General features: G+C 39.5%; 1 protein-coding gene across 1 annotated transcript in view; it reads right to left on the reverse strand.

Annotated features, from left to right (window-relative positions):
* The window catches only part of SCAMP1 (secretory carrier membrane protein 1), a 105516-nt gene that overhangs the window by 60678 nt on the left and 20622 nt on the right, over nucleotides 1-24216 (reverse strand). Inside the window, exon 2 of the mRNA XM_032625464.1 lies at nucleotides 19470-19547. Within this exon, the coding sequence (XP_032481355.1) occupies nucleotides 19470-19547 (78 nt within the window). The remainder of the gene's footprint in view (nucleotides 1-19469; nucleotides 19548-24216) is intronic.

Here is a 24216-nt window from a genome sequence, read left to right on the forward strand (position 1 = left end):
AACGAGAGGCCACAACAGTGAGAGGCCCCCGCACTGCGATGAAGAGTGGCCCCTGCTTGCCACAACTAGAGAAAGCCCTCTCACAGAAACGAAGACCCAACACAGCCAAAAATAAATAAATAAATTTAAAAAAAAAAAAAAAAAAAAAATTCCAGGTGGATGAATGACTTAAAAGTGAAAAAGCAAACTTTAAGCACTTTTAGGAAAAAAATATACATGAATATTTTCATGAACTCAGGGTACATAAGAGCTTCTCAAATATAAGCTATAGAAATCTTTGTGTATCCTATCTATGTTGTATCCCAAGTACCTAAAACAGTGCCTGGAACACAGTAAATGATCAATAAGTATTTGTAAAATTAAGGTTAGCAAGCACATAAACCATAAAGTTAAGATTGTTATTAAATTTCAGTATAGTTGAATCTGTCAAAGTGAAAAGTCAAATAACAGACTAGGAAAAATTTGTTATAATAGATTTAACAAAAAGTATTGCTACTCAGAATACAGGAAGAACTGTTACAAATCCATAAAAATACAAACTACTAATAGGAAAAAGGGCAAAATATCTGAACAGGCAAAACAAAGAAGAGAAAACAGGAATGGCCAATAAACATAGGAACTAATGGTTCAACCTTACTAGTAATCAAGAAATATAAAAAAACAGTGACATATCACTCATATCACTCATCACTGTATATACACAATGATGATGTATATAAAAATTAAAGCATATGATCAAGACAGTTTTTCAAATCAGTGGGAAAAGAAAAGATATCAATAAATGGTGCTGGGACAATTATTTAAATGTTTGGGAGAAAAAAAAATCAGATCCCATATCTTAACAATTTACTTGGAATAAATTCCAAATGGATTAAAGTTCAATGCAAAAAGAAAAAAACAAGGAAACTATAAAGATATTAGAAATAATACAGTACATAGAATATAGATGACCTGACTTCCCTGGTGGGGCAGTGGTTAAGAATCCGCCTACCAATGCAGGGGACACGGGTTCGAGCCCTGGTCCAGGAAGATCCCACATGCCGCGGAGCAACTAAGCCCGTGTGCCACAACTACTGAGCACTCTAGAGCCCGTGAACCACAACTACTGAGCCCGCATGCCACAACTACTGAAGCCTGTGTGCCTAGAGCCCGTGCTCCGCAACAAGAGAAGCCACCTCAATGAGAAGCCCGCGCACCACAATGAAGAGTAGCCCCCGCTCACCGCAACTAGAAGAAAGCCCACGCACAGCAACGAAGACCCAACGCAGCCAAAAATAAAATTAATTTAAAAATGTATATTAAAAAAAAATGTATAAAAACAAAAAATATATTCAAAATGTCAACCTCACCAGTAATCAAAGAAATTCAACTTTCACCTTATTTTTTAAATGATTATTACCATAAGACTACTACCACATTTTGGGAAAGATGTGGTAAAATGGGCATTTCTCACACACTGATAATGGGAATATAAACTAGTTCATATAATAATCCCAGAGCACAATTTGACATCATGTTTAAGAGGCATTTAAGTATTTATACCCTATGACCCATAAATAGCTACTCTTTTCTTTTTTTTTATAAATATATATATATATATATTTTTTTTTTTTGGCTGCATTGGGTCTTCATTGCTGAGTGCGGGCTTTCTCTAGTTGCAGCAAACGGGGGCTACTCTTCGTTGTGGTGCACGTGCTTCTCATTGCAGTGGCTCCTCTTGTTGTGGAGCACGGGCTCTAGACATGCGGGCTTCAGTAGTTGTGGCACACGGGCTCAGGAGTTGTGGCTCGCGGGCTCTAGAGCGCAGGCTCAGTAGTTGTGGCACACGGGCTTAGTTGCTCTGCAGCATGTAGGATCTTCCCGGACCAGGGCTTGAACCCGTGTCCCCTACATTGGCAGGCAGATTGTTAACCACTGCACCACCAGGGAAGCCCCATAAATAGCTACTCTTAAAAAATATACAGAAATAATCCAAGGTATGCACAAATGTGTGTATGCCAAAGTACTCCCTACAGCATTATTTGTAAAAGCAAAAGAAAGTTAGAAATACCCCCAAATGTCCAACAGTAGATAAAATATAAATTAAATTATGATCCACCCATAGGAGAATATATTATGCAGCTATTTAAAAGTTTTGAAAGAATATGAAATGGGGAAAGCTTGTATCAGTTATAAGTTATGGGACTTCCCTGGTGGTCCAGTGATTAAGAATCCGCCTTCCAATGCAGGCGACGCGGGTTCGATCCCTGGTCGGGGAACTAAGATCCCACATGCTGTGGGGCAACTAAGCCCACGTGCCGCAACTACTGAGCATGTGAGCCACACCTAGAGAGCCCACGTGCCACAACTACAGAGCCCATGCACTCCGGAGCCCACACACCACAACTAGAGAGCCCGCGTGCTGCAACTACTGAGCACAACTACTGAGCCCGCGTGCCACAACTAGAGAGAAGCTGCACACCACAAAAGATCCCGCATGCCACAACCAAGACTCCATGCAGCCAAAAATAAAATACATTAAAAAATTATAAGTTATAAAACAAAACTGTATAGACAGTATAATCCCAATTTTTTACTTTAAAATGTATCAATATGTTAACAGTGATTGTTGCTGAAGAGTGAGATGTAAAGCTTTTTCTTGTATTTTTATCTCCACTATAATTTTTTATCACCGAAAGAACTGTAAATTCTCTATTCCAATTGCCTGTTCTCTCACTCCAATATTTCATATTAATAAGCAGAAAAACTGAAGCTGATCAATCCTAACTATTCTCCAACTAGAAAATCATGGCCCTAAAGTATCACTCTCTTGGTTTAAATAAGTGGCAACAACAAAACAATGACCGAATAAAACACCTGGCAAAGTTAGTTTGGCAGCACACTTCAGGAAAAGCACACAGTAATTACTCAAGAATTTACCCAGCTAAAACCATACTATAAATTCTTTACTGCTTTAAGTAACAAATGAAGTATTAAGTATAAAGAATTACCAGATAAGAATGAAGGCTAGTTTAGAGCTAGTATTTGATATATTCGAGGTAATAGTTGCTTGTGGTATAGCAATCATGAGAATTATTGGAGAAGCACAAATCTCTAATACCACTGATATTAACCTGATAGCTGGCAATTTCTTCAAGTTTGCCAATGCAAGCTAAATCTCTGTCCAGCTCTGGAACCCAGTATTTTCATCAGCCACAACATACATGATTAGCCACCTCAAGCCAAGTATAGCTCTTGTCATCATTATTAAAGACCTATTCTAATGATGGCTCCAAATTCTTTTCCAACTTTTCACTTCTGCACATATGAACAAAAAGAAAATTAAAACAATCCACTAAACACTTCCCTTTATGGCAACACAGCAGACCACACATCTGTAGTGACACCCCTGATACGCAGTACCTAAAAATGCTGAATCAAATTTCATTTAAATAATATTGTAAATACATGACTAAGCTGATAGGAAATCCTGAGAGGGCAGAAAGTAGGAAAAACCACAAATCCAAAGAAGAGCCTTGATGCCATACCACTAACAAAATCACCAGGATTCAATAAGCTGGAGACAAAGCTCGGGAGTCCGTATAAGGTAAAATCAATCTGTGATCACCGCATAAAGCCAGGACTTCCTAAAAAGCAACATTCTCAGTGGATAAGCAGAAAAGCAGCTTCACCCAAAGAAACAGTATGAATACTTGCCTGTCTTGCCCTTGACTCTGGATAGGGAAGGAGGAAAAAAAAAAAAAAAAAAAGGAATCTTCCCTGAGAACTCCTAATCATAAACCTACCACCTTGCAGACTTGGGGCCAGGTTTTACACTACCAATACAGATAAAATATTCCAAGTTGAAATTTTCATTTCCAGATATCCCAGGTTGGTAGTGACCTCAAGTACCTGGCAAAGTAGAGGAACACACTTTAAAACCAGGCTTCAGGGCTTCCCTGGTGGCGCAGGGGTTAAGAATCCGCCTGCCAGAAAGAAAAAGACAAATACCGTATGCTAACACATATATATGGAATTTAAGGGGAAAAAAATGTCATGAAGAACCTAGGGGTAAGACAGGAATAAAGACGCAGACCTACTGGAGAACGGACTTGAGGATATGGGGAGGGGGAAGGGTGAGTTTTGACAGGGCGAGAGAGAGTCATGGACATATACACACTAACAAACGTAGTAAGGTAGATAGCTGGGGGAAGCAGCCGCAAGGCACAGGGATATTACCTCGGTGCTTTGTGACAGCCTGGAGGGGTGGGATAGGGAGAGTGCGAGGGAGGGAGATGCAAGAGGGAAGACATATGGGAACATATGTATATGTATAACTGATTCACTTTGTTATAAAGCAGAAACTAACACACCATTGTAAAGCAATTATACCCCAATAAAGATGTTTAAAAAAAAGAAAAAAAAAGAATCCACCTGCCAATGCAGGGGACACAGGTTCAAGCCCTGGTCCGGGAAGATCCCACATGCCGCAGAGCAGCTAAGCCCATGCACCACAACTACTGAGCCTGCACTCTAGAGCCTGCAAGCCACAGCTACTGAGCCCACGTGCCATAACTACTAAAGCTCGTGCACCTAGAGCCCGTGTTCTGCAACAAGAGAAGCCACCGCAATGAGAAGTCCGTGCACCGCAACGAAGAGTAGCCCCCGCTCGCCGCAACTAGAGAAAGCCTCCGCACCGCAACAAAGACCCAACACAGCCAAAAATAATAAATAAAAATTAAAAAACAAAAAAATACCAGGCTTCAAAGAATTTTCACAGCTCAAGTTCCAAGTAACATTGGCTTATGACTTAAACACAGAAGGAAGTAAGCCACCATGAGCAAGGATCCACAGATATACAAACTACAAAGTAAGATCAGAGATACTGGAATTATCAGATGCAAAATATAAAATAGATATGCTTAATAAAGAAATAAAAGAAGGTAATAAACGCATGACTAGGCAACAAGAGACTATAAGAATTGACCAAATATCTTTTAAAATGATACAAATGGAACTTACAGAAATGAAAACTATAATAATTAGAATTATAAATTTAATAGACAAGTGTGAAACAGCAGACTACACAAAGATGAAGAGATAATTAGGGAAACAGAAGTGTGTCTAAAGAAACCACACAGGTTGTAGAGAACGTACCTGAGGACACGGGGTGGGGGAAGGGGAGGCTGGGAAGAAGTGAGAGAGTAGCAGTGACATATATACACTACCATGTGTAAGACAGATAGCTAGTGGGAAGCTGCTGCATGGCACAGGGAGATTAGCTCAGTGCTTTGTGACCCCCTAGAGAGGTGGGATGGGGAGAGCGGGAGGGAGGTTCAGGAAGGAGGGGATATATGTACACATGTGGCTGATTCACTCTGTTGTACAGCAGAGACTAGCGTGACACTGTGGGGCAGTTAGGATCCAATAAAGATGTAAAAAAAAAAAAAAAAGGAGAAAAAGAAAGAAACTGCACAGAATGTAGCAGAAAGATGAAAAAAAGGAAAATATGAGAGCTTAAGAGAAATGAGAATAGAGTGAGAAGGTACAATTGAGAGTTCCACAGGAAGCAAACAGAGAGAATGAGGGAGAGTCAGTGTTCAAAGGGAACGTGAGGACACTAATTCTCAAGACTCCAAACTCCAAAACCCAAACCAGATGTTTTAAAAGTTAACACCTAGGCACACTATAGTGAAAGAGCAAATCCTAAGTATGAGAGATCTTAAAACCGTCAAGAGAAAGGGGGTGTGACCAAGATGGGAGAGGAGGAAGACCTTCAGCTCACCTCCTCCTACGAGCTTCACCAAAATTACAACTATTTACAGAGCAGCTATTGATGAAACGACCTGAAGACCAGCAAAGAAGATCTTCTGCAACTGAAGATATAAATAAGGAGGCACAGCAAGACATGGAGCAGGGGCGGAGTCGCAGTGTAGTCAAGACCCACACCCCTGCGCAGGCAACCCACAAACGGGAGGATAATCACAATGCAGAGGTTCTCCGCAAGGAGTGACGTGTCCAAGCCCCACCTCAGGCTCCCCACCCTGGGAGTCCTGCACAGAGAGGACGAGCCCCCTGGAACATCTGGCTTTGAAGGGCTTGCTTTCAGGAGAGGCAGAGCACTGTAGGAAACGGAGACCCCTCTCTCAAAGGGCTCACACGAAATGTCACCTGCTCTGAGACCCAGGGCAAAAGCAGTAATTGAAAGGAGCCTGGGTCGACCCACTTACTTCTTGAAGAGCCTCCCAGAGAGGGAGGAGGCAGCTGGGTCTCACTCTGGGGACATATCAGTAGATGCTGGTGGCAGCCGTTTTGGGGAGTTCATTCTGTCACGAGGACACTGGTGCTGGCAAGCACCATTCTGGAATCTTCTCTCTAGCTTATTAGTGCCAGGACCTGGCCCTGCCCACCAGTAGGCCAGCTGTCATGGGACACAGCCCAGACCACCAGAAGGCCCAGAACCATCAACAGACGAATGGATAGAGAAGATGCAGTACATATATAGAATCAAATATTTCTCAGCCATAAAAAAGAATGAAATCTAGCCATTTGTGACATGGATGGACCTAGAGGCTGGCATGCTAAGTGAAGTGAGTCAGACAGAGGAAGACAAATACAGTATGAGTTCATTTATATGCGGAATCTAAAGAACAAAACAAATGAACAAACATAATAAAATAGAAACACTCATGAATACAGAGAACAGCAAGTTGCCAGAGGGGAGGGGGGAGGGGGGAAAACAGAAAAAGGTCAGGGAGATTAAGAGGTCCAAACTTCCAGCTACAAAATATATGAGTCAGGGTATGAAATGTACAGTGTGGGGAATATAATCAATAACTATGTAATATCTTTACGTGGTGACAGATGGTAACTAGACTTACTGTGGTGATCATTTAATACTGAATCACTATGTTGCATAACAGGAACTAAAACAGTGTTGTAGGTCAATTATACTTCAAAACCAAACACACAGAAAGAGAGATCAGGTTTGTGGTTACCAGAGGCAGGAGATGGGGGACAGGGAATTGGATCAAAGTAGTCGAAAGGTACAAACTCCCAGTTGTAAGATAAACAGGCACTAGGGCTGTTAGGCACACCATGATGAATATAATTAACACTGCTGTCATGCTATACATGAAAGTTGTTGAGAGTGAATCCTAAGAGTTCTCATCACAAGGAAAAAGTTTTTTCTATTTCTTTCATTTTGTATCTATATGAGATGAATATTCACTAAACTTGATGTGCTAATCAATGCATGATGTAAGTCAAATTTTTTTTTTTTGTGGCCACACCGCATGCGGGATCTAAGTTCCCTGACCAGGGATTGAACCTGTGCCCCCTACAATGGAAGTGCAGTGTCCTAACCACTGGACCACCAGGGAATTCCCGTAAGTCAAATTATACTGCACACCTTAAATTTATACAGTGGCGTATGTCAATTATATCTCAATAAAACTGGAAGAAAAAGAAGGAAAAAAAAAAAAAAGACACAATACCTATACAAAGGAATGCCAGTAAGACTGAGAGCTATTTTCTCTACAGCAACAATGGGATCCCAAGTAGAATGCGCCAAACTGATGAGAGAAACTGTCAATGCCGACCTCTAAGTCCAGTGAAATTAGCTTTTGAGAACTAAGGTGAAATAATAAATATTTATAAATATTCAAAGAGTTACTACCAACAGACCCTCACTAAAGGAACTTCTACTTTAGTACCAGAAGAAATATTTGAGATGTAAGAAGTGGTATCTTTCTGCCTCATTGGACACTCCTGAGTATATCGTCTTCATTTTACACTCATCAAAACTGCAGACACAGAAGGAAAGTCAACCTATCTGTAGAAAAAAAGAGTACTCTAGTGCACCTAGATGTACTAGAGTAAGATAGGCTCTTCTGACAATCCTGAAACTGTGTCTGTCACTGCTATGGAAGCCCCTGGGAAAAACTTAAAGTATTGAGAAAAGTACAGAAGGTGCAAAGATGGAGACAGAGAAAAAACTTTAGAGAAGCCAGGAGAATAGGAGAGTGACCTCGGGGGCAGAGCTCTGGCCAGAGCAAGACTGTATGTCCTTCTCCCATGGCGGATGAAATTTCACAAGTTAGGAATAGACTACATTTCTTAAATCTCTGTAAAAGTTATACTTTACATGGTTATAATTATTTATATTTTAACACAAATTACATTACTACGTTTGCCTATCTGTGTGGCTTTGGAGAACTCAACCAGGATCAACAGATTAAAAATTATAGTAAGATATATTTTCACTCAATAGAATTAAGAACATTATAACAATCAAAGAAACACAACTATGGAGAGACTTTTCTGTTATATAGTGAGCTCTCTGCATTGGAAGTTCCAAAGGTGTTTCATTATTAAATAAATGAGCACATAAGAGCCCTTCGAGGAATGAGAGGTCCACAAGTTGTCCTTCTCATGTATACAACAAATATGTTCTCCTTCCTGGTTTTCTTCCATACTCGAAACACCTATTCAAGAAAATTTCTCCTTGCATTTTCCGGCTCTTTCTCTTCCATCTGTGAACACATAATGTTTCTAAGTATACCCAAGTCTAAAGCAATTAACGTGTTCATAGATCTCCTGCATCAGAAAGCCCTGGTGCTTACTGAAAATGCAAACTCTATGCCCCACTGTGGACATACTGATTGAAAAACTCAGGGGTTGAAGAGAAGGGGTTTGCATTTTCAAGATGGTCACATTTTAAGTAAGCTCTCCAGGGTGATTCTTATACACCCTGAAATTTGAGAACTCCCCTCTGAGGCAACAAAGTTTACAGTTTCTATAAACCACTGTCTATTCTTTCACCTAATCGAGAGACTGCCAAAAGAAACCTTAAACTTTTTGCAGCTTCCACTGACCTTATCAGTCTCTGACAGAGCAGACAGAACTGATTTTGGCTCTGCCTAACACAGATTCCCTTATTATTAAGGGTGGTGAAAATTAAACATACTAATGTCAGAATCAGGACAAGTAGAAATAATTTTATCTGAATAGATGACCATTTCAAAACAAGGCTCTTAAAGATTAGAGTAACTGGGGGAGGAGGTAAGTAATAGGAGGAAAGAAGGGCTATACAAGAATGGGAGTTCGCAAATAGAGAAAGGCACATGAAGGAAGAGAGGTGCAGCCAGACATATTTATTCATACGTTCAAACATTCATTGATCAACTGCAATGTGCCACAAACAATTACAGACACTTGGGAGACATTAATGAACACAACAGGCAAATATCCCACCTCTCATGGAGCTTACAATCTAGCAATGGAAGATAAACAATACATATAATAAATACATTATAGAGTATCTTAGAAGGCAGTAAATTTTATGGAACAAAAAAAATGAACACGGTAAAAAGGACGTGAGTATAAGCTGAGTAGGGATAATTTTACAAAGGTGGTTAAGAAAGCAAATATTTCAGCAAAAACTTTACAGAAGTGAACGAGTCAGGTGTGCAGATATCTGGGGGAAGACCATTTAAGGCAGAAGGAATAGCCAATACACAGTCAGGAGAATGCCTGGCCTAAGGAAGACCAGGGTGCTGGGAAAGAATACACAAAGAAGGAGTGAGGAGATAAGAGTGAGAGATATTAAAGACCGGATTATATGCTATTTTAAGGACTCTTGGTTTTACTGTGGAAAAAAATCAAAAGCTAGTGAAGCGTTCTAAGCAGGAGACTGAAATGATTAACTTTTTTTTTCAAGGTATCACGCTGGCTACTGAGCTGAAAATAGATTAAAGGTGGAGAGAGAGAGAGTAGTCAAGAAACCACCACTGTAGTAATCCAGGCAAGGGATGATGGCAGCTCAAGCCAAGTGGTGGCTATGGAGATAAGGCATCAGATCTGTATGTATCTGTAAGGGAGAGCCAACAGGATTCCCTGACAGAAATGTGATGTGTAAGGAAATGGAAATAATGAAATACCACCAAGGTTTTGGCCTAAACAACTAACAGGATAGAAATAAGATTGAAAACGGGCAGGTTTCTAAGGAGGGGGCTCAGTTCAGTACTAGACAAGCTGAATTTGCAGTTTCTAAGACATCCAAGGTAGACATATCTAGCAGGCAGCTGAATACATGAGTGTGGTGTTCAGAGCGGAGCTCTGTGCTGGAGATGTAAATTTGGGAGTCATCAGCACGTAGATAATATTTAAAGCTGTAAGACTGGATGAAATAACCATTTGAGTGGCCATGGATAGAGAAGAGAAGCAAACCCTAACTCCTGGCACACTCCAATACTGGGGCTGAAGGGGCAGGGAAAGGAGAGAAATCAGCAAAGGAGACGGAGAAGGAAAAACTTAAGTGCTCTGAAAGCCACATGAAAAAAGTTTTCTAAGAATGAGATAGTGATCAACTGTCAGTGCTGATAGATGGAGTAAGACTGCAGTTTTACCACTGGATTTAGCAACGTGGAAGTCATTGGCTACCTTGAAGAGTGTGTTTTGGTGGAGTGTTGGGAGCAAAAGACTTACTGAAATATCCTTTAGGAGAAAGGGCTGAGGGGAAAGAGAAGTAGAAAGCTCTTCAGAGGAGTTCTGCAGCAACTGGGAGCAGAGAAAGTTTTTCAATGACAGAGATGTGAGAATTAGACTCGAAAGGGAAACAAGGTTAACATAAAGTTTTGTTACAAAGTTACAGTAATCAGGACAGTGTGAGACTGGCATAGGGATAGACACAGATCAACAGAGTGGAATTTAGAGTCCCAAAATACGCCCTTACATTAACCATCAATTGATTTTCATCAAGAGTGACAAAATAATCCAACGCGGAAGAAGAGTCTTTTCAAAAAATGGTGCTAGAACAAGTGGATATCCACATGCAAAAGAAAGAAGCTGGAAACCTATCTCATACCATTCATGAAAATTAATTCAAAATGGATCACAAACCTAAATGTAAGCACTGAAACTATACAACTCTTAGAAGAAAACTTGGGAGTAAACCTTTATGACCTTGAGTTAGGCAATGGCTTCTTACATATGATACCAAAAACAGAAGCAACCAAAGAAAAAATAGACAAATGTGACACCAAAATTTAAAACTTCTGTGTGTCAAAGAACTCTATCAGGAAAGTGAAAAGACACCCCACAGAATCGGAGAAAATAACTCGAACAATGCAAGGGTAAGGCACTGATCCTCCACACAGTTGGAAATCCACGTATAACTTTAGAGCCAGCCCTACACATCCGAGGTTCTGCATCGGGGACTCAATTAACCACTGATTGTGCAGTACTGTACTATGTATTTAGTGAAAGGAATTCACACGTATGTGGACCCCCATAGTTCAAACCTGCCTTGTCCAAGGGTCAACTGTATCTGCAAATCACTTATTTCACAAGCGACCTGTATCTAATATCACATATTCAATATCAAAAAGAAAATCCAATTTTAAAATGAGCCAAGAATCTGGACACGTCTCCAAAGGTAACATACGAATGGCCAATAAGCACATGGAAAAAAAAATGTTCAACATCATTAACCATCAGGGAAATGCAAACCAAAGCCAACAAGGATAGATCACTGCACATCCGCTAAGATGGCTGTAAGCAAAAAGTCAGACAATAACAAATTTGGCAAGGATGTGAAGATACTGGAACCCTTCTCCACTGGTGCAGCCACTTTGTTAAACAGCCTGGTAGTTCCTCAAAAAGTTAAACATATTATTACCATATGACCCTACCGTTCCACTCCTATGTATATATCCAAGAGAAATGAAAACACATGTCCACACAAAAACTAGTACACAAAGGTTCAGAGCAGCCAAAAGTTGGAAACCATGTAAATGCCCATCAACTAATGAATGCATAAATAAAATGTGGTACAAAAAGCCATAAAAAGGAATGAAGTACTGATATATGCCACAACATAGTTGAACCTTGAAAACATTATGCTAAGTAAAAGGACCAGTTGCACAAGACCACACACTTTACGATTCCATTTATATGAAATGTCCAGAATAGGCAAATCTGTAGAGACAGAAAGTAAATATACTTGCCTATGGCTGGAGAGGGAGGGGGGAATGTGAAGTAACTGATAAAGGATGCAGGGTTTCTTTCAGGGGTAGAAGATACAAAAATATTCTAAAATTAGAATGTGGTAATGGTTGTACAACTCTATTACTACACTAAAAACATTTAATTGTACACTTTAAATGGGTGTGTGGTATATTAATTATCTAATAAAGCTGTTAAATGAATAATAAATTTTTGTGATTTTTTTTTCCTAACAGAAGAAAACATGTTTTTATGATGATGTGAATGATCCAGTAGAAAGTGATAAAACTAGTGATGCTGGAGAGGAGCAATTCAGCAAAGTTCTTAAGTGAAAGTACATGGAATCGACTGCACAAATAGAGGGAATGGCTTTAGACAGAAGCACAGACAGTTCATCTATAAGTAAAAGGCAGGAAAACAGAACACATGGGTATAAACGCTGGTAGGTAGGTAGACGTGACGGTGGAAGTCTGTGGATGTTCTCTACTGGTTGCTTCAATTTTCTCAGTGAAATAAGAAGTAAGGTCATCAACTGAGAATGAGGATAGGAGGACAGATTTTAAAGATGAGGAGAGAAAAAAAAAAAGGTGAGGAGAGAGAAGAAGACAGTGGACAATTAAATAACTAGGACATTCAGTACAACTTAGAGCTGGTTATGAACTAAAAATGAGGCCATTCAGTATGTTTACATGTGTTTCTCCATATTTAGCTGCAAGGTAAGGGCAGAGAGTATAGAGTTGTCTTTAACCAGGGCTTGGCTTCTAGCCAAAAGACTTATGTCAAAGTAAGGGGGAGAGGGGAAGGCAAGGGAGTTGAGAGTACATGGAGAGTGATTATGGTAACTGGATGTAGAATTTAGGCTGAGAGAAGAGAGTAAGATGTAGATAAAGGGCAGTGACATAGTAGGATCAACAAACCAGAGGTCCTGGTGGAACTGAAAGATGTGTTGAAATTGAGGAACTAGAAGAGTAACCGAAAAGATACAAGAAGCGGAAGTGAGTGACTTGAGATAACATGGAATGCAAAAATCAATGGAAGAGATGAGGTTAAGGCACTGACAGGCAGGACGTTGGAAAGATCACCACTAAGAATTCAAAATAGGACAGCGGGGACTTCCTTGGCAGTCCAGTGGTTAAAACTCCACGCTTCCAGTGCAGGGGACATGGGTTCGACCTCTGGTCAGGGAACTAGGATTCTGCATGCTGCGTGGTGTGACCAAAAAAAAAAAAAAAAAAAATTATGACATTCAGGGGGAGTTCCCTGGTGACCTAGTGGTTAGGATTCCGGCCTTTCACTGCCATGGCCCAGCTTCAATCCCTGGTCAGGGAACTGAGATCCAGCAAGCCATACAGTGCGGCCAAAAAAAAAGAAATACATAATGGTGGATGGGGATAATAGAGTAGGGAAAAGATGTTTTTAAAAATTAGAAAATAGGAATAGTGTTGGAAAGAGTAATAGTGAAGCAAGAACTAAAATTAAGAAATGAAAACAAAGAGAAATAAGGTGTAGTAATTCAGAGATCAGTAGATGACAGCCACAACGAGACCTGGGACCCAATTATAATCTGATGACATGAGATTCAAATGATGACATGGGATTTCTTTTAGACAGGAAGGAGGAAAACCGTCTAGAAGCAGCTAGAAACAAAGACAATACCTACCCCAATTTTATGCCCAGTTGTCTGAGAACTGTGAGAGAAAAAGCAGCTAGTTTTGGAGAAGGTTACAGGGGAAGCAGTGTCCTCACAGAAAGGCCAGTTTCCACAGAGCAAAGGGTAAAACATTCAGAGAAAAAGATAAAGATATAGGGGATTTTGATGAAGTTGGACTCTGACTTCCAGAAAGCACAAGTTTCAGGAATTAAGGAAATAGAAGGGTTCAGACTAAGAAACGTGCAGTGCATCGTGAGGATTAAAATCCAGGAGATGAGGAGGAGTCTGGGGCTTCTCGTAGAGAATGACATAAACAGGAATCAAGGGCATAATGAGATTAGTTCTGATAAACTTAGGGCAGTCAAGTGTTGAGGGTAGGGAGGGATAAGTGTTCTGCAGGCTCCACTTTGATCCTTTTAAATGGGCATGAAGAGATTTGAAGTTATACAGTCCTAACCCTAATGTGCCATCTTATTCCCAGTGTGGCATACAAACCCTAAGGTGAACCTCAATGATTCTACCCTCCTGGTGTTCACGTCTTAATATAATACCCTCTCCTTGAGTGTATGCAGGACCTGTGACATGCTTCTAATCGACAGAATTCGGTAACAGTGATGGGATATCATTCCCTTGATTACATTATGTAATATAGGGACTCCATCTTAGTAGCAAAGTGTGAGAGACTCTCTGCAGACTCTCTGAAATAATGATGTTGAAGCCTGTGTGGCAAGAAACCATGCAGGCTCTAGGGACTGTAGACAGCATCGATGACCTGAAGGTGGCCTCCAGCGGAAAGCTAGCCAAAAGCTGGGGCCCCCAGTCATCCAATCACAAGGTTATTAATTCTGGCAACAACCTGAATGAGCTTGGAAACAGATTCTTCCCCAGTCAAGCCTCTGGATGAGAATACAGCCCAGATCACAGCTTGATCACAACCTTGTGAAATCCTGAACAAATGACCCAGTTAAGCTGTGCCTGAACTCCTGACCTACAGAAATGATAAAATAATAAATGTGTGCTTTTTCAAGCTGCTAAATTTTTAGTAATTTGTTACACAGCAATAGAAAATGAATATACCTAATATGAGAGGTTCATCTTGGCCCATTAAAGGAGGGAAGCCAGGCATTATGACCACACACAGGGTCTCTTTACTCCATTCAATGACCAATAAATGCCCTAAGGGAGGTGGTCTCAATGGGGTTGTGGGCTAGAAAGTAGATGACTTTAGCTGGAGCAAATGGCACCTTAGAGGATAAGATTAAACAGATACTCTGGGGAAGAAGTCTATGGAGACTCTCTACTTTCTGCTCAATTTTTCTGTAAACCTCAAACTGCTCTAAAAAATAAAGTCTATAAAAAATTAAAAATAAAAAAAGATAGTCTTAAGTCAAATCATGGAGGCCCCACATGGCACACTACTATGTAGACAATGCATAATCAATGCACACGTTTCTAAGGAGAAAAGACCTAATCTGAACTTTGCCTTAAAAAAATAATTCTAGTCATAGTGCAAAAAACTGATTTGAAGAAGAGAAACTGGAGACAGGTAAGTAGACAGGTCATTGTATTATCTCACATGAGTACCTGAATTAGGACAGTTTAGTAGGAATAAAAAGGACAGACAGGTAATATCTCCTGGAGGTATAAATGACAGGACGTGGCTACTGATTAGATGTAGGGAAAGAAGCTGTTTGAGCCAAAGACGACTCAGGTACTTCCAGCCAATGACACTAGAAGAACAGAAGGCAATAGTTATCATTAAATAAGACAAGAAACAAAGAAGAATGGTTTCGGAAGGGACAGATAATGAGCTCCAAGAAAGACAAGAAGCAAAGGAGAAAGAAAAAAAGAAATGCGTGCCAAGGGAAAAGAAAGACAGATATTACAGTACAGAAATTGCTTTTGTGGTATTAAAAATAGGCAAGCTACTATGTACTATCCAGTCAGTGCCTGGAGTTAAAGTTTTATCCATTTTCAAAACAAAAGCTGACATCAGAAATTATTTATCTCAACATCTTCCTCTCTGCCTCCACTGTTACACATTAAAGGAAAAAAAAAAAAAAAGATGCCCAGAGACGTTAAATGGCTTGTCTAAAGGCACCAACGAATTAGTGGCAAGGCCTAGATTAGAATCCAGGTCTTATGACTCTAAGTCTACTCCATGTCCTGAATTAACTTAGTCAGAGGCAGTTCTTACTTACATAAAGCATTTATCTATGTCCTTTGTGGTCAGAAATGACCACTTGAGCATGCCAGTACTTGGAATTTTCTTCTCTTGGTTCTTCTGCAGATATTGCTGCTTTATATGACAGAGATCATATATGTCAACAACTAGCAGAACAGAAAAGGAACCAAGCAACCTATTCCTGAAGAAAAAAAATGACAGTAAACTAGGCCCTGAGAAACATCACTAAGGATTTTATCAACAGCACCACACTACCCCCCCGACACATAGGTCTCCCTATCCCTGTACTTCAACACCCGCCAGAAGACATCCTGTCTGAAGCCATGAATGCCATCACCAGTGGCTGAAACTAGTGAGAATCAAGCTGCAGTAGGCATTTTAAACTGTTGCCTAATTTAAAAGGAAAACATTCCCCCTAAATACATAACAGTTCTCAAGGATGAGCTAATTCTTCTAGTAATTTATGCATTAAGCGTTAGAGGGCAGGCCAGGGAAGCTGCCCACCAAGCTCAACATAATTCCAGTGGTAAAATGCATTTTGAATTCAAACAGAAAAAAATTATTTCACAACCAAAGACTACCCTCCATTTTATAGCACATCTCAATTCAGACCACCACATTTCGACTGAATAGCCTTCCAGTCTACTGCCAACAGACTAAGTCTAAACTATGTGGTGTTTTATGAGGATTCCTTTCTCTGAATTTATAATACAGAATGAATTAATATGTAAATTATTAAAGTTATTTAAATATTTAATTGTTACTTTCCTTAAAGTTTCCATTCAAACAGAAAACTAAATATAAAAGGAAACCTAATAAAAAAATTAAAAAGACAGGAACTTTCTAAAATCTTAAGGTTATATGCTCATTCTGCTGAAGGGTCTTCCTACTTGACCTCAAGTAGCTCACCACACCTTTCTGCAACAATCTAGAAGCTTCATTTTCACAAATACTTTTCTAAGAAAAATATGGATAACAACAATCAACTAAAATGGTATCTGGACTGAGTTCTGACATATCACTTACATCAATTATCCAAGTACGTCTGCTCTTAGAAAATAGTCACAGCTGCAAAACCCAGTGCGGGGGGGAGTGGTGGGACAAATTTCTAAAATCATACATATATGAAACAAAAGAATTTTGAATTTTTAAATTATTGCATCTGTATTTTCCATCATGTAAAAAGTTCAGTGGAAAATGCCTAAGTGCTCTTGTAACAGTATTTTTCCTGGTTCTGACACTATCTTACTCATCAAATCTAAGGAAGTGTTTCGTTGTAAGCTGACTTTTCATTATTGCCTACCTACTCTCTTTCAGAAAAACTTTCCTTGACTATAAAGTCTCAACATTTAGAACCATAATTTACATTTCTGTTTTATCCTCCCTGGATATATCTAATTCGTAAAATTTTTTAAAATCCCAATTACGTGAGAAATTTTCCATAGACCGGCATCTGTCTTAGGCATCTGTCTCTAAAAGACAGCACTAACAAAAATGGAAAAGGCAAAAGCTTTACAGAAAAAAGATGAGTTACATAAACCAGTTCTGCCACTTACTAGCTGGATGACTTGTGTCTAAGATTCTTTACCAGTAAAAGGAAACAAAAAAATACCCATTTTGAATGCTGTTATAAGAATTCGATAGATAATACAGGTAAAGCACATGGCACAGAGTAGAAAACTTGTTGAAGAACCTTACTACTTCTAAAAAGAATAATCTAAAGCTGCTACTGTAAAAAGGTTAAACATTTTTTGCTAGTAAAATCTTCCAAAAAATTATATAAAAACCTCCCTTTATTCTTTACCAATAAATTTAACAGTCTTGTTCCCATCTCCACCCCCCACCCCAGAAATTATCAAACTACATATAGTGGAATAAAATATACCGGGCTTAAGTCAGAAAGAAAAAGACAAATACCGTATGCTAACACAAATATATGGAATTTAAGGGAAAAAAAATGTCATGAAGAACCTAGGGGTAAGACAGGAATAAAGACGCAGACCTACTGGAGAACGGACTTGAGGATATGGGGAGGGGGAAGGGTGAGTTTTGACAGGGCGAGAGAGAGTCATGGACATATACACACTAACAAACGTAGTAAGGTAGATAGCTAGGGGGAAGCAGCCGCAAGGCACAGGGATATTAGCTCGGGGCTTTGTGACAGCCTGGAGGGGTGGGATGGGGAGAGTGGGAGGGAGGGAGACGCAAGAGGGAAGACATATGGGAACATATGTATATGTATAGCTGATTCACTTTGTTATAAAGCAGAAACTAACACACCATTGTAAAGCAATTATACCCCAATAAAGATGTTTAAAAAAATAAATAAATTAAAAAATTAAAATTAAAAAAAAAAAAATATACCGGGCTTTTCTTTTTCTCCCTTTCAACTCCTACCAAGTTGCAATCTCATACATTTTCACAGTTCACTATAAGGTTGAGCCATACGACGCTGCCATCTTTACATGTCAAAACTGGTCAACTTATTGGCCATTTCACAGGGTTCAACCTGAAACTGACATGCTCAAAGAACACTTGATGATCCCAGCCTGGGTTGCAGCTGCTACACATAAACAGAGGCTGTTAAAATAAATGACGGCTTTGAAATAAAGTGAAATTTTAAAGTTCACTCTTATTTTAGTGCTTTTACTTTGTACAAAGCTCTTCTTAAAACTAAAAAGTTAATACATCTTGAAGAAATTTCCAAGCAAAAGCCTACACGATCTTCTAGAATTATTTTCTAGACTATGAAAAACATGCATCAGGAAGAGATGATCAAGTAAGGATCCTTATAATGACATGTAAATCCAAGCACGTAACTGAAGAACTTTAATATCTTTAAGAGGATGACTAACAGTTCAAGAGCCAACAGGGTTTAAAATTAGGGGCCTCGTGAGTGTGATATCTGAGCTAGAAACTCAAATACAGGAGACAACATTATTTGCCAGAGAAATTTTGAGGGAGAATTCTCAACAGAACCTACCTTCAGTAGTCCTCAAAACTGGCTCACAATAAAATCATCAAAAGCGCTATAGCAAAAACAAAAAACGAAAGTGCCCTGTGAGAGATTAGAGCCCTAACAGATACTGTAATAAAGTTCTCCAGGTGCTTCTAATATACATTCAGGGTAGAGAACCCTGTTCTTTAAGGGTTTTTTCCATACTCCTTCATTTTATAAACCAAGACTACATTTTGAGAAGAATATGCTCCTAGGCCAGGTTCCAAAGGTTCTAGTCTACCAGAGTAGAAAGCTAGTCCTATTCAGAATCACCTAATTCAAATGACAACCATACAAGTATTCATGGTACAGTTCCAGACGAACATCTCTCTTTGTAAGAAAACATCACCCTGTATTACCATGAAACTAACATGTATACCAAAAAACCTCTCCTGTTTAAAGAACTGTAGTAATTTTAACATATTAGAGGGGTTATTAGCAATTTAATTTGTAGAACTATCATGGTAATTTTCAATTACTAGGAATATTCCTTCCTGTTTTAATAAACTTGCTCAATTCTAAATAAAACACTAACAGCTTATTTTATATAAGTTTAACCAATCAACTAAAAAGAAACCATAATTGAAATATAAATCCTATTTAATTTCCATTTTAATATTTAAAAGTAGTCCAATTAAGAATAGTCTTACTGTTCTAGAATCCGAAAATGGATTGTATTCATCAAGTCCTGGTGGGACATTTCTTGTCACTTGTGTAACTGATGGGTCCTGGAATAAAATTCAAAGGAGAAAAAAAAGATTATTTATCCTTTAAGATACAATTATGATATTTACAAAGCATTTGCTTTATCTGTCCTTTTGGTCACCCAGCAAAGCTAACAGAGGAAAATAAAGAAGATTATCAGATTTACTCAGTCCCACTTCCAGAAAGTTGAAATTTAAACCCACAGCCCTCACACTCTCAAAGAAAAACAAATGAAAACTGGGTTAAATGCAAATCAGCTGCTAGCTATTATTTAAAGAATGAAAATAGACCACCTCATAACAGCTGTGTGGAACCGATTGCACAGGGCATCTCAGCAAATCTTGAGTAAACCCATCCTTTCCTCTGGGCTCCACAAAGAGTTCATGTTCCCCTTTTTTAAAAAATAATATCTTCAGTTTTCCCCACTGCAGATTTAAGTACCACGATACAAATCAATGTCATGTACAGGCAACATCTAGAGCATTCAAGATTAAGCACCTCTTATTTGTTTTATGCTACTACAGTACTTCCCCATGACTGTATTTATTGTTCCACATGATCCTAGACTGTCTCCCTCTTCCAAGTATAATATATTACCACATTATCCCAGCTTTTCAAATCTTAGTACTAGGCTTTCATATAAGTAACTAAATCACAAAATCCTATTCTATTTCTCTTGACTGTGAAAGTAAGACACAAATATAATGACCATCTCAACAAAATCAACTACATAATTAATGTGAAAGCCATTTGCAAACCATAATATACAGCCTCATCAGCCTTCATATCCCTAGTCTCAAACTTTCACATTCACCAGAATCAAATAAAACACAGGTTGCTGCACCCCACTCCCAGAGTTTCTGATTCAGTAGGTCCGGGGTGGGACCTGAGAATCTGTACTTCTAACAAGTTCCCAGGTGATGCTGCTGGTCTGGGGACCATTGCTCCCTTGTCTACACTGTACATTGTCCAATCCATCTTCCTCAACACAGTCATCAAAGTTACCTTTCAAAAATGTAAAGCTAATCTTGTCACTCCCCTCCTCCAATCCCTCTCCTCTGCCCATTATCCATTTCAGATTTTTAGAGACTCAACTATAAAATATACATTCCTCAAAATGAGATACAAAGTTTCCAACTAGCCCCTCCCTACCTTTCCAGCCTTATCAACTCTCTTATAACCACCCTCACACCTTGCCAGTCCTTTCCCTTAACCAAACAAAACAAGCTACTGGGCTTCCCTGGTGGCTCAGTGGTTAAGAATCCACCTGCCAATGCAGGGGACATGGGTTCGAGCCCTGGTCCGGGAAGATCCCACATGCCATGGAGTAACTAAGCCCGTGCACCACAAATACTGAGCCTGCACTCTAGAGCCCACGAGCCACAACTACTGAGCCTGCAGGCCACAACTACTGAAGCCCACGTGCCTAGAGTCCGTGCTCCACAACAAAAGAAGCCACCACAATGAGAAGGCTGTGCACCGCAACGAAGAGTAACACCGGTTCCCACAACTAGTGAAAGCCCACGTGCAGCAACAAAGACCCAACACAGCCAAAAATTAATTAGTTAATTTTAAAAAACAACAAGCTACTATATAAGGAGCCTCGAACCAATAAGCAATTGGTAAGTATAAATTAAAAGTACAGCAGAGATGAAAAAGTCTTTAGGCCTGCTCAACAATAAAATGGGAAGGGGGCAAAAAAATCACTCTACCTCCTCTCAGGGTTACCCTCCCCAGTTTATTCAAAAATGAGTAGGAAGATTATCAAGAGGGAATGTATGCATCAGGGGGAAAATTAAGAAAATAGAAACATGAATATTTTAATCAAATTTTTAATCAAGATGGCATTGTTGTGCTTAAATTTAGAAGTGGGCTCAGGGTCAAGAAGTGGAGACCTAGCAAATCCAGATGGTCCAGCTGCAGTCACGTCACAACGCCCAGCCCACCACAACCCACCACAAAACCAGGCAACCTGTGAATGCTCAGACACCATATTCTTCCTTGGCATTGCTTCCTCTGGCAGTAATACTCTTCCAGGCAGGTTCAGCCTAGCAATCTCCTCCTCTTCCTTAAAGGCTCAACCGGAAGACTACCTCATATGCTAACCAATAATCTTCCTGATACCTTCCTGATATCCAAGTCACTCCACCCCAATCTCAATGCTCCCACAGAACTTGGTACTCATCTCCATCAGCATTTATTTCACTGAACCATGATGATCTTCATGCAAGTCTTTTTTCCCAAATTAGACTGTGATATCTCTGGATACAAGAAATATGTAAATAGGTCTTTTTTATTTAATCATACATGAGAGGTAACACTGTTTCTTGAGTGATTATTATTACGACCTCTGGGGGGTAAAATCCAGAATAATTATTTGCAACAGTAGCAGCAGTAATAACCAAGAAATACTTCCTTAAAAATTAACATAAATATGAAGTTAATTCAAAAAGTTTAAGTGAAAAGATGTTTAATTAATGTTTACTCTCACTCATAAGAAGAGAAACACTAATTAAAACTACGGCTGACCCCTCAACAACACAGGGGTTAGAGGTACCAACCCTCGGCTCAGTCAAAACTCCTTGTATAAGTTATAGTTGGCCCTCCCTATACTCCACATCCATGGTTCTGCATTCATAGATTCAATCAAGCACAGATTGTGTAGTGCTATAAAATTTACTATTAAAAAAAATCCACATATAAGTGGACCCACAAAGTTCAAACCTGTGTTGTTCAAGAGTCAATTGGATGCTGATGTAATCATTTCTCACGTATCAGATTAGCAAAAATCCAAAAGTCTGACATACTCTGTTGACAAAGCTGTAAGGAAATAAGGATTCTCACACATTCCTAATAGGAACAGAAACTGTTACAACCTCTATGGAGGGAAAGTTGGCAAGTGCTAGCAAAACTACATCTGCGGGGCTTCCCTGGTGGCGCAGTGGTTGGGGGTCCGCCTGCCGATGCAGGGGACACGGGTTTGGGACACGGGTTTGTGCCCCGGTCCAGGAGGATCCCGCGTGCCGCGGAGCGGCTGGGCCCGTGAGCCATGGCCGCTGAGCCTGCGCGTCTGGAGCCTGTGCTCCGCAACGGGAGAGGCCACAGCAGTGAGAGGCCCGCTTACCACAAAAAAAAAAAAAAAAAACTCATCTGCATTTAAACTATGACCCGCAATCTCATTCCTAGGAATTTATTCCAAAGATAAACTGCAAAATACTATTTGTAATAGCAAAGAATGGAAGCAAACTAAATGTCTATCAATAGAAGATGGCTGAATAAACTACAATACATCTATATGACAAAGTCCTATGCAGCTGAGTATTATGCAGTTGTAAAGTGGTGTAAGATCTACATGCTACGGAATAGTGAAAAAGTAAAGTGCAGAATAGTGTAAATATAATGTTGCCTTTTATCCACAAAGGAAGATAAAAATGAATGTGTCTTTATTTTTTAAAAAGAATAAACCAAAAACAAACAAAAATGATTGCCTATAGGGAGAGGAAGAGAACAGTGAGCAGACAGCATAAACTTGGAAGCTAGACTTCTCTGAATGTACCGTCTTTTATAGTTTTTCCTTTGGAACCATGAAAATGTTTTCCACAATTACAGAAGAAAATTAATTCAAAAAGAAACAAGGGGGGAGGCAAAATGTAGGGTCGGAAAGATGGATCCTGCTTAGCCAACATTCATGCAATCCATGTCATTCTCTCAACACTACTTAAGTACAATGAGTTCCAACTTTCATACTACAAATACATATATCCAATTATCAAGTGTCCTAAAATTCAAATTCACATTAAATTCTTTTTTTCTTTAATCCTACATAAGGTACAACTTAGTTCTAAAGAGGCCTAAAATGAAATCATTCTTCCAATTTTCTACTTGTGACTACAATAATTTAAGTGATCTTGTTTCCTTTTAGATTCTAGAAAGGTTTAATCCAGGCTGAAAGTTAACTGGCAGTTTGCCAAAATCACTGTCTCAAGTAAACTGAGTTCAATCCTGGTTGGTCTGGAATTTCCCCTAACGTAGTATTAGGTGACCAAGCAGTAGACTATATGCCAAGAATGATCTAGCCAAGAATGATTTAGGGGGCTTCCCTGGTGGCGCAGTGGTTGAGAATCTGCCTGCCAATGCAGGGGACACGGGTTCGATCCCTCCTCTGGGAAGATCCCACATGCCGTGGAGCAACTGGGCCCGTGAGCCACAACTGCAAAGCCTGCGCATCTGGAGCCTGTGCTCCACAACAAGAGAGGCCGCGACAGTGAGAGGCCCGCGCACCGCGATGAAGAGGGGCCCCTGCTCGCCGCAACGAGAGAAAGCCCTCGCACAGAAACAAAGACCCAACACAGCCAAAAATAAATTAATTAATTAATTTTAAAAAAAACTCACTCACTAAAAAGAAAAAAGAATGATTTAGGAAGATAAAGAACTGATATCTCTGAATTATCACATAATTAACATTTCAAATTAGTTTTTAATAAACGTAAACAGTGTTGAGGGAGCTATAGTCTCTAAACTGGGAGAAAACCAACAAAGCTGATGATTTAAGTAATAATGAATGATCTTTCAATGCCTATTAAGTATTGAGCACTTATTTACATTATTTCCAACCCTTTCTATGATCCTCCCTGGTGGATGGTATTGTCCCATTTTTCAGAAAAAGAAGCTATGGCCTTAAAAAAGAAACTT

The sequence above is a fragment of the Phocoena sinus genome, chromosome 3 (assembly GCF_008692025.1).
Source record: "Phocoena sinus isolate mPhoSin1 chromosome 3, mPhoSin1.pri, whole genome shotgun sequence".
NCBI lineage: Eukaryota > Metazoa > Chordata > Mammalia > Artiodactyla > Phocoenidae > Phocoena > Phocoena sinus.